This window comes from Lotus japonicus, chromosome 6 (genome assembly GCF_012489685.1).
Source record: "Lotus japonicus ecotype B-129 chromosome 6, LjGifu_v1.2".
NCBI classification, from domain to species: domain Eukaryota; kingdom Viridiplantae; phylum Streptophyta; class Magnoliopsida; order Fabales; family Fabaceae; genus Lotus; species Lotus japonicus.
Window position 1 is genome coordinate 58,288,089 of NC_080046.1, and position 10,117 is coordinate 58,298,205.

General features: G+C 37.1%; 2 protein-coding genes across 2 annotated transcripts; both read right to left on the reverse strand.

Annotated features, from left to right (window-relative positions):
* Positions 1-235: 235 nt before the first annotated feature.
* LOC130724428 (protein CROWDED NUCLEI 2-like) lies at positions 236-3,521 on the reverse strand. The gene is made up of 5 exons (XM_057575650.1): positions 3,223-3,521; positions 3,019-3,129; positions 2,187-2,301; positions 1,307-2,103; positions 236-976 (listed from the first exon to the last, which is right to left on the reverse strand). Exons 2-5 carry the CDS (start codon positions 3,076-3,078, stop codon positions 578-580), a joined length of 1,371 nt encoding a protein of 456 aa, XP_057431633.1. The 5' UTR covers positions 3,079-3,129; positions 3,223-3,521; the 3' UTR covers positions 236-577.
* A 1,457-nt stretch (positions 3,522-4,978) lies between these two features.
* On the reverse strand, positions 4,979-9,443 carry LOC130724554 (dihydroceramide fatty acyl 2-hydroxylase FAH1-like). Its single transcript, XM_057575817.1, has 7 exons — positions 9,258-9,443; positions 8,226-8,283; positions 7,947-8,039; positions 7,135-7,331; positions 6,636-6,741; positions 5,904-6,050; positions 4,979-5,310 (listed from the first exon to the last, which is right to left on the reverse strand). The coding sequence occupies exons 2-7, from the start codon at positions 8,274-8,276 to the stop codon at positions 5,191-5,193; spliced, it is 714 nt and encodes a 237-aa protein (XP_057431800.1). The 5' UTR covers positions 8,277-8,283; positions 9,258-9,443; the 3' UTR covers positions 4,979-5,190.
* Positions 9,444-10,117: the final 674 nt, after the last annotated feature.

Here is a 10,117-nt window from a genome sequence, read left to right on the forward strand (position 1 = left end):
TTTTAAACAAATTATGTATATTCATTGTGTCTCACGAGGAAAATAGTAGACTAAGGTTATGCGAGAAATATAGTGATGCAATTATGCAATATAACATACTGAAACTACATAGGAATGATCCCCTAAAGCAGGTAGTAGTCTAACGAATTAAACTGAATACAGAACATTGAAAATTTCCAAACAGAACAATTCAGATAACAGTATTACCTTTTTGGAAAACTAAACTACCCTTGAAAATAGCATGTTGATAGATCAAGCAAAGCCAAACAAATAAATATAGAAACTATATAAATTATCCCAGGAATTAGTTGTGTGCAATTTCAGAGAGCAACAGGAGCCATGTTTAAAAGCTCTCAACTAAGTGAAACCTAACTAAGGTCTAAGGCCACCTAATTTCCCATAATAGAGTTTTCAATGACTAAGGTCAGTAACAGAATGAAAGTATTAATTACATCTTAAAGTATTAATTTGAGATGTGTGCTAATCTGCTAGAAGGAACTGAAAAGGCATCAATTTTTCTCTCATTGGAATATATCTCAACATCAATGGCACCAAATAATAAGTCTTCAAGAAGTGCTTACTCTGCCAAAAGCATCAGATTATCCATATCTAACATTTCTATCTCCGGAAGAAATGGCGACAAAGGCTCATCTATTGCTTTTCTAAAGCATTCCTCATCAGCAACATTTTCTAAGTGTAGCAACTTCATAATATTGCCATTCACCACATCACCAAAATTATTTAATGCATCAAATATCCTCTCCCCGCATGCTTGAGATATGGGAGTATATGATGCGGGAAAGATATAGTGTTTGCAGCCATTTGCATCCTCACAGACTCCAGCTTTCATCTCCTTTGTTTCCTTCTTTTCACCCACAGAAGTATCTTTACCCCAATGAGATTTCTTCCTCTTCTTGTGAGCCCTATCACTCTTGGCGTGTAAATTATCCATTTCTCCATACAATAAATTTGCAAGCTGCATTGTAATTTTTCTACCATCAGAAGATAAATTTATAATACATTCAACTGCATCATGAATTCTTTTTCTCATCCTATCATGCTCAATAATTGATCTGCCAATAACAGAAACAAAAGATTTTTTTCCCTAATGCCATTGCAGTTGCCTCTTCTAGTATTATTAAAATTAAAGACAACTTATTATCCTCTATCTCAATATTGGATTCAAGATACCGTCTCATTTTTTTAATTCTTTTGAGATGTTTCATGATGATTAGAGGAAACAAAAGATGACAAACCGTACTCCAACTTCATAAATGATAGCAAGAAGTTCAGCAATGAAACAAACCTTAGTGAAGTCAAGTTGATCAAGAAATTGAATGTAACCACGCTTTAAGTGGTGTAATTCATGCTCTAATATGCGGCGACGATGTGCTTCATGCTCAGCCTTCATCCTTTCACGCTTAAGCTTTTCCCTCGCGTACTCCGCACGTATCTTTTGAAGCTGTAGACTGTCTGCCAAAAGCTGTAATTTATCTTCAGCAAGCTTCTTCTGCTCCTCTGCCTTATGTTTTTCCATATCGGCCGTCTTTCTTTCAACCTCAGACCTCTCCTGAGCTTTTTCCATCTTTGACTCAGCATTTCTTTTCTCCACTAACAGCTTCTTCTTTTCAGCTTTAAACCATTTGGTTGCCTCTTTAGTCTTTGACAGCTCAAAAGCCAGCTTCATTTTTCTTTCATTAACTTGTTGCTCCAAGTGAACTTGTCGAAGTTCGACTTTCGCAATCTGCTTCTCTATCTCAGCAGCTATTTTCTTCGGAGCTTCCAATAACTTCCTTGCTTCCGCCGCAGCCTTCTTTCTCTCGTCCACAGAAGTCTTCCTCTCGGAATCAGCTACTATCTTTTCTTTCTCCACAAGTTCTTTTTTCAAGCTATTGGCTTCCTTTTCAGTATCAGATATACCAGGGGCTTTCAGAACTTCCACATCCCCATTTCCTTCACGAGCACCAGCACCACATTTCTGCTGCAGTGCAGCAATCTCAGATTTTAAGGCAGAAACTTCATTCTCTAAAGCAGCAAAAGCATTGGATATTTCCAGCTTTCCCTCTATCTCAACTTTTCTCTGTGCTTGTTCTTCTTGAATATCTGCAGACAATACATTACCAAAGGATTGGGGCAACATATTCAATAAATTTTGAGCTTCCAAGTCATGGCTCATGATTGATCACCTTTTTTGAGCTTCTCATTCTCAGATTTCAGATTTTCAATTCCCTTTTCAAGGAACTTGACAGCTTGGCGAAGAGCATTCCGCCCCACTACAACCTTCTCACACTTCTTCTTCAACTGATCACAACATTCAAATAAAAAATGTCAAGTTGATGAGTTGTAATCAAACTGAAACTAGCACTAATGCAAAACACATGCACGGGGAATCAAGAAAAGAAATTGTATTTACCAAACTACCGCACACGGTAGCCGAACCTAGTCACCGAGTAACCATCCACGGTTACCTGGCTAATACACTTCAAGCCCAATAAGCATAAGGCTTAATGGTTTGACTGACTGTGTACGATCTACTGAGCTACCGCCGACGGTAGCCCGGCATAGTCACCGAATTACAACCCACGTTAATTCGGCTTAATCAACGAGACACACTCCAAGCTCAATAAACACGCGTCGCATACATATATGAACTTAAGAGACATGTAACCCCTACATTTTTTTTGATATGCAAATGTTAATTGTTAGTAAATTAGTCCTCCTTAGTGTTCGAACCCTAGACCCTTCACCCTTCATCCCACCCAACTCTTATGTCCCAAGCTCTTACCACTTGAGCTATCCTTCAGGGACAATAAATAGCCCTAGATTAAATAGCCGTATGTAACTCCATGATCATTAACTAATCATTATGTCATTTAAGGACCTAATTAATAACTTTAAATATAATTCCTAAACAACTAAAAGTCCAAGAGGCATCCTTACTCCTACAAAATGACTAAGATAACAGGATTAATGTATCTTCACTCTAGGCATTGTGATTAAACAAAAATGAAAGCATACCTCATGGCATTTGCTGCAGCCATTTGCAGGCTCAGGAATCACAGCCTCCTCTGGAGCCATTTTTTGTTCTCAAGCTGGTTTTTCAAAGTGATGAAACTCTATGTCAATGTGCTTCACAAAAAAATGCAACAAGTGGTGAGGGTGAAAAAAAGTAAATGTCAAGTTCATGTCACAGGTGAGGAAATGTGAAAAAAAAGGTGTCACCTTTGAGACACTTTTGTGAAACAAGTGGTGAGGGTGACTGGAGACTCCGGTGATCGGCGAGTAACAGCGACGTTGATGGTTAAGGGGGTGAACGGCAACGGCAGAGTAGAGTAGTCGTCACTGTTGAAGCAGTGAAGTCGAAGCTCGAAATGGAGAAAACGAAGGTGGTGTGAAGGTGAAGGAACGGCAATGGCAGCGGAAATGGCGTCGTCACCGTCGAAGTGAACACTGATGACAAGGAGGAAAGATGGTGGTGTGGTCGTGACTCGTGAGTGTTGAACACTAATGACAAGCAGTCCAACTACGTTGTGAACTGAATTGGCAAGTGAGTAGTTTGAGTTTAATTTATTAAAATAATTGAATTTAAAATATATTGTAATATTTGACTTTAAAATATTTTTAAAAGTATTTTTTTTTATAGAATATAGGTGTCCTAAAGTTATAGACTTATAGGAATGGGGATGCCGAGAAGTTGAGCACGGGATAAAGGTTGATTTACAACATGTTTGAAACTTGAGCTATAGGAAAGTGAATTATGATTCTGATAATTTGAAGATTAGTGTATATTCTTATGAGTAAACATTATTTTATCGTTTATTAGTTGTGTGATGTGAAACACTGAGTTGGGGGAATGGTGGATTGCAACTTGATTGTTCTGTTGTTGTCTCATATTCCTAGAGATTGTAATATGGTTGCAGATGCATTAGCTAGTGAAGCGTTTAGAGATGATCATCACTATCACTATCGTGTATGGAAGTTTTCTTCGATCTAACATAATTTCACTTCGTTGTCATCATTTGACTCTATAGTCTTTTTAATCTTGAAAAAAAGATTTGGAATTGTTATAGAAGAGAAAACGTGTAGATCATTATATCAATGTTGTTAAGCTAAGGCACCACTCTTATCACTCTCTTCATCCAGTCACTATTGTCCTTTTTATTCCTTTCTCTCCCTCACACACACCTACCCACAACAAGGACACACACAGCACTACATTGGACAGGCGGATCACAGCAAAATGGGAGACAATTTCTGAATAAATGTAGGAGGTACGGATATTTTAGGAAGATTCCTTCGGCACAAAATAGGAGAGGGTCTTCATGAAAAAAAAATATATCTTCTCCCCTTCACCATGAGAGAGAAAAAAAAACCATTTTTTTAGCCCATTTCTCTCTTTCCCTTCATCAATATCCAAATTTATTCCCTCATTTTTCCACGGCTCAAAAAAGCCCAATCTCTTTGATCGATCCATAAACTCCAACCAAAAGCTCAAAAACCATTTTTTACATCTTATCTTTCTCCATTTTCCTTAAGATTTCATTGACTTTCGTAATTTCGTTAGTGTGGCGTTGGAATGGACCTCATCGGATCAAGACGTTTTTATGGAGGAATCTTAAGAGTGGCATCTGAACATTCTGGACGAATCAGACGATTTGAAACTTTGCTATCTTCTTATTTTCTTCTCTTTCTTTATCACCTCCACCAGCAGACACAAGGTTCGAACTTTGGTCATGTTTTGAAAACTGAATTACTAGAAGGAGCAAAGCCCATTTCATTGATCTCTAGGCCTCTTGTTATTGGCTAGAGGACACACTTGATGCGCGCCAAAAAAAAACCCAAAGAAGTTACAGTAATTGTAGGCTTCTTGTTTTTAATATTTTTCATGTGACAAAAATATAGTTAAGTTCTTTAATTTTATATTAGGCTTTTTTATGTATCACAATCATATTGGTGATAAAGTTACAGCAGAAAGGAATATTCACAAGGAGATGAGATTCCCACCATAAATCTGATACAAGATATCAATTTCTAGACAATGTTCAATTGTTGAACTTTGGCACCATAAAACTGACTAAAGATAGAACGCAAACCCCCACAAACATTTATTGGGGAGCAAAATGAATTAGATAAACAAAACAGGAAATCTTGAACCCAACCAACATATGCTACACCTCGACAGTAACTAACTTACATACTTTTGGCTTCCGCTTTTGATTGAGGAAGTGTTCCAAAAACTTTATCCCATAGTGATGAAGTGATCCCAAAGCCTTTGTCCTGAATCCGAAAGTGATGATTCAAGTGGTACTTCTGCAGAAAAATAAGGGACACATGATTTGCTCTCGTATGGATGGAAGCCATCCTAGTATATGTTTTTCTAGGTTCATCCTAGCATATGTTACATACACAGAAAGGTGCAAAAGGAATAACAGGGATAGTACAGAGACTTTCAAATCTGCCCTTTACAAGTGATTTAAATCCTTCAGTTTTCCTTGGGATTATGACAATATCATGTTTAGAATTCAGATATTAAAAAAAAAGATACAAACTTCTATCCAGGATTTTAGGGTCCCTAGCAGAATCTGTGAAAATTAAACTAGTTTCCAAGAATAGGAAGACCAAATTCAAATTCCTTCCCCAAAATACTGTCATGTTTTGGGACCCATATTTCAAGAGGCTGATAAGCATATTAATTTAGGGGGGAAATGCCTCTACATTCACTGTATCTCAGTTTAATGCCATTCAGTTTCTACTGAAATAAAATACTATCAGCTATAACAGGTAAACTACACAACTATTTGTCTAATCAGTGATATAGAACAAAATGGTTTTTCTTAGCAGCATTGGAGCAATAAATGGTAATTTAATTGCCATCCACAGTTAAAGGAGGGAAATGTCTGTACCTTGAGGTTTCGGGGAATTTCAGTCTTCGGCTGAGCATGGTGCAAGTAATAATGTGTGCAATCATACATTACATAACCCAATAAGCCACCTCCAAGTAAAGCAGGCGCAGTTGAAGGGGTGGACATGAGCTTCACCACGTTCCAGAACTGGATGACACAGCAGACAAAAACACCAACATCACTTCAAGGAACCTTAAACCATGGTGTGTACACATATTATCTCTAGATCTTACCAATCCTCCTGACATATCTATATTGATGATTAATCAAATAATTTTATAAAATGTCAAAAAGTATTCTAGCCATTTTCGAAAGAAAGCTACAAATTTTGGTCTACAAAGCTGAAGCCTCTTATGTGACTTCAGCAAAGCAATCCAGAAGCAACATTTCTTTGATTTTATTAAGCTCCTATCACGGAATGAGAGTATAAACAAGTCAAATAATTATTTGGGGAAGAACTATCCTTTTCAAACATAAAACTAAAAATAAATTCAAACCAAGTTTCTATTCAAATGAACAAACTGAAAAAGAATGACTAACATGAATAGGTTGTTACTGTGACAATAAAAGGACCAAAAAACTTAAGCAAGCCAAGTTTCTATTCAAACAGAGAAGAAAGATAAAAAAGAAAAGGTACACTTTCTGACTTAGAAGAAATTTAAAATCCCATAATTCTCTGAGCAGCAAATAAATTATGAAAGAGAGCAGTATATAATATGGCATAGAAGATACCGGGAACAATAATATAGCCGTTGCAGTAGGGGGGAAAACAAGTCTCAAGCCATCCATGGGATGCTTATGGTGGCAGCCATGGAGAAGATAATGCATGGTATTTCCCCTGAACCAATAGTTAACCAAAAAAAGAACAAAAAAGGACACAAGCTTTCAGTGTTACCCAAATCAATAAGTAGTTACTCTAAGCAGACATGGTAAAAGACAACTACAAGCAAAAACTATCGAATATGGCTAGCAACAAGCTTTTTCCAATACACACTTTATCATTATGTGAAATTGATACGGGACCCACTAAATCATTTGGAGCTTCACTTCCCCATTTGGTAAGATCCACCCTCAGTGGAACCACGCGAATTTTATCAAATAATATGTGTTGAAAAGAGCTTGTTGGAGAGGATGTTTGGTTGGGTAGCATTTCTCAAAATTAATATATGATTTTGTTATGTGGAAAAAAAGGCAAGAGAGAGGGAGAGGGAGAGGGAGAGAGAGATCTAACCAGTAGGTTTTTGTTTTAATGTGGAAAAGAAAACGGTGCAATGAGTATTCCAGCAATGACCACACGAAAATGCCAAGAACCACCATTAGAGCTGCATGAGGACAATTGAGGCCCCTTTGAATAGAGTTATATACAAGCCAACATACAACTGGCAACCAAATGACAGGAATTGCCCACCAGACTGTGAGTGTCAAGAACTGTTCCAAGTAATAACAAGTCAAGAACACTTCATATCTTAAAATGAATTATCAGAACATAGAATTTAAATTTTTTTAATGTGGTCGATTGATAGAAGAATTGAAGATAGATCCATAATCCCAATTAGTTGCAACATGCCCATCAAAATTTATCGGAAAGCTATATTACTAGCATTGCGCTAGCCGCTATGGCAGTAAATGTTGGATGTGATGGGTGGACAAGAGCAAAAAATAAATGTATTGGTGATGGTAATGCACAGGTGAATGAGTAGAAAATTATAAATACGTGAAAAAAAAATTGAGTGAATAGCCAGGGAAAAACTTAGATTATAAACAATTTAGGGCAAGAAAACTGAAACTCGCCTCATGAAGTTTAGTCATGTGAGAAGAAGATCAATAAAAGCTCCATGAGAAAAGTAGATGAATTGGAAAATAGTCATAATAAAAAGTAGAGGAGGTAGCAAAGAAAAAATTTGGAGAAACAATAAAAAGACCATTATCTAAATGGTTTTACTAGAAACTTGGATTTTGATGATGCCCATGGCATCAATTGCTCTGTCTAACCAACACCACTGAGTGTAGCAAGACTTTCGTTCTTGTAGTTGTAGTCTATACCTCCAGAATATCATTTTGAAAGAAACGGGGGCCTTCCTTGCTAACAATGGGCTGGTGAACCCACTCTTGATAAGCTTCTCCAAGATGTCCAACCTATAGAAATTAAAAAAATTGGTCAGGTTCACTCAACGATTACTTAGGGTACAACTTATAAGCATCCACTTGTTATATCAACCTATGTTAACCCATAAACAGAAAGAAACCTATATGACATTCTAATTATACTGCAAAAACAGGGCATGTAGTTTGAAATAAGAACTTGAAGGGTTGTCCCTGTACCTGGAAAACAAGGGGCTTGCTCAAATCAACTACGAAGTTCTGCGCAACCATCCTGGGACTGAAGTTGAAGCCAAAGAAAATAAGTGTTAACACTCAGCAAGAAGCAAGTTCAATAATAGAAACCACAATGCTGAAAAAGCATGATATAAAGCAACACATGGGCTAGGAAAGTGTAACCAATATCAGTCTATTTATGCCTTTCTAATCTAATGTCATCAAATTTTAACTTTTCTCGTAGCAAAAAGTTAGAAACATGTGTAGTCAATAACAACAAGGAAAAAATAATAATCTAATTGGTTAACAATGCTACATTGTCAAAAAAGTTCAAGTTCTCATTGCTTCATGCCAAAGCTTATGTAGTGGCACTGGCTTCTCATTGCTTTGGTCCCATAACACCCTTACAACTACCAGAAAAGACCATAGTCGTTTTCAATAACTAAAAAAAAATACCAAACTCATTGCCATCAACAACATCAAAGAAAAAGTAAGCAATAATTTCACAATTCACATGCACCAACAGCATACAATGACAAAAAAACAAAAAGGCAAAGAAAACTAAGCTTTCCTAAAATTAAATTGAATTGAAATTTTCTTTTCCTAAACCCTCATCATTACTACTTCCAGATATCATCATCAATGGCGTCACGCCAACTAGTCCGCATAGACTAAGGCCCCGTTTGGGAGAGCTTATTTGAGCTTATCTGATAGCATAAGCGCTATACAAACAGCTTATGAAAATGAGCTTATGCTTATATATATATATATATATATATATATATATAGTTTATTATCAATTTATTTGAACAAGCGCTTCGTCATAATCGCTTATGGTGGCTTATGATCATAAAGTTGTTTTCCCAAACGGAGCCTAATTCAATTGAGCAGCGAATTGAAGTGAAGAAACATCTAAAATCGCTAGAAACGAAACAGGCAAAGTTGAAATTCGTGTTTAGCGAACTAACATGCAGAAAACGCAGACTCGCAATGGCGAAACGAGAGCGAAAACAGATCTATAAGCTTCAGTGAACTAACCGAAGAGTAGCGAGAAGCCAATGCAGTGAGATCGGAATCGAAAATGAAGCGGCGGTGGTTTCTGGCAACCGGAGAGTGTACAGCACCGCACCGCACCGCACCGCGCCGCGCTGCGCCGCACCGTTCCGATAGGAAAAGGGATAGTGTTGTTGTTGGGTTTGGGGGATTGAGTGTTTTTGGAGGAGTGTGAGGGATGATCTGGGCCGTTCGTTTGATCTATGGAATCAAGGAATGATTCTCTCGTTGCGTTGGATTTTTGCAGTTGACAGGCTGGTGCTGAGGGATGATCTGGTCCGTTGAGGTTCATGTGGTTTGGTAACGTGGCGAGATCTTAGTGGAGGTGAGGGTAGATTGAGTCTTTTCGGGTGGGGCCTGGTGAATCTCGATAGGCCAATGTGGTGATGTGAGATAGTCTCAAATCAGCCCAATCACTTTATTCTTTTAGTAAGATTAAATTTTGGTATTGCTAAAGTATCACATGTCACAACATTGAAGTTGAAGTGAGTATAACTCTCTTAAAAAAAAAAAATTTCCAACATTGAAATCTCGTTAAGAACTCTAATGAGACTTAGAGATCACAATAAGTGAGTATATATCTCCTAATAAATATTTTTCTATACATATTGCTTAGAGATTAGGGTAAAGATGAAATTGAAGGTAGTCAAGCAGAGAATTCTCACGATCTAAGTTTTCTTGAATGTTTTTCAAATTGCAACTCAAACAAAGCCAATTGACTTTGCAAGAGTTGGAGTTGTTGATCAAATTGGAAAAAACTACTGCTTAGAAGCTCAGCGTTGTCTATCTTTAATCATAAGAATTTAGAGGTATTGTTTGATTTTTAGTATTTTAGCTACATAAAT

Excerpts from the sequence above, each read along its gene's own strand:
- LOC130724428 (XM_057575650.1), bottom strand. The coding sequence starts at position 3,078 with ATGGCTCCAGAGGAGGCTGTGATTCCTGAGCCTGCAAATGGCTGCAGC. Across the intron at positions 2,302-3,018 it reads GCTGCAGCAAATGCCATGAG|TTGAAGAAGAAGTGTGAGAA; the intron begins GTATGCTTTCAT and ends TGTTGTGATCAG. Across the intron at positions 977-1,306 it reads ATCAACTTGACTTCACTAAG|CTTGCAAATTTATTGTATGG; the intron begins GTTTGTTTCATT and ends ATTACAATGCAG.
- LOC130724554 (XM_057575817.1), bottom strand. The coding sequence starts at position 8,276 with ATGGTTGCGCAGAACTTCGTAGTTGATTTGAGCAAGCCCCTTGTTTTC. Across the intron at positions 8,040-8,225 it reads GCAAGCCCCTTGTTTTCCAG|GTTGGACATCTTGGAGAAGC; the intron begins GTACAGGGACAA and ends TAATTTCTATAG. Across the intron at positions 7,332-7,946 it reads TTCAAAATGATATTCTGGAG|TTCTTGACACTCACAGTCTG; the intron begins GTATAGACTACA and ends TACTTGGAACAG.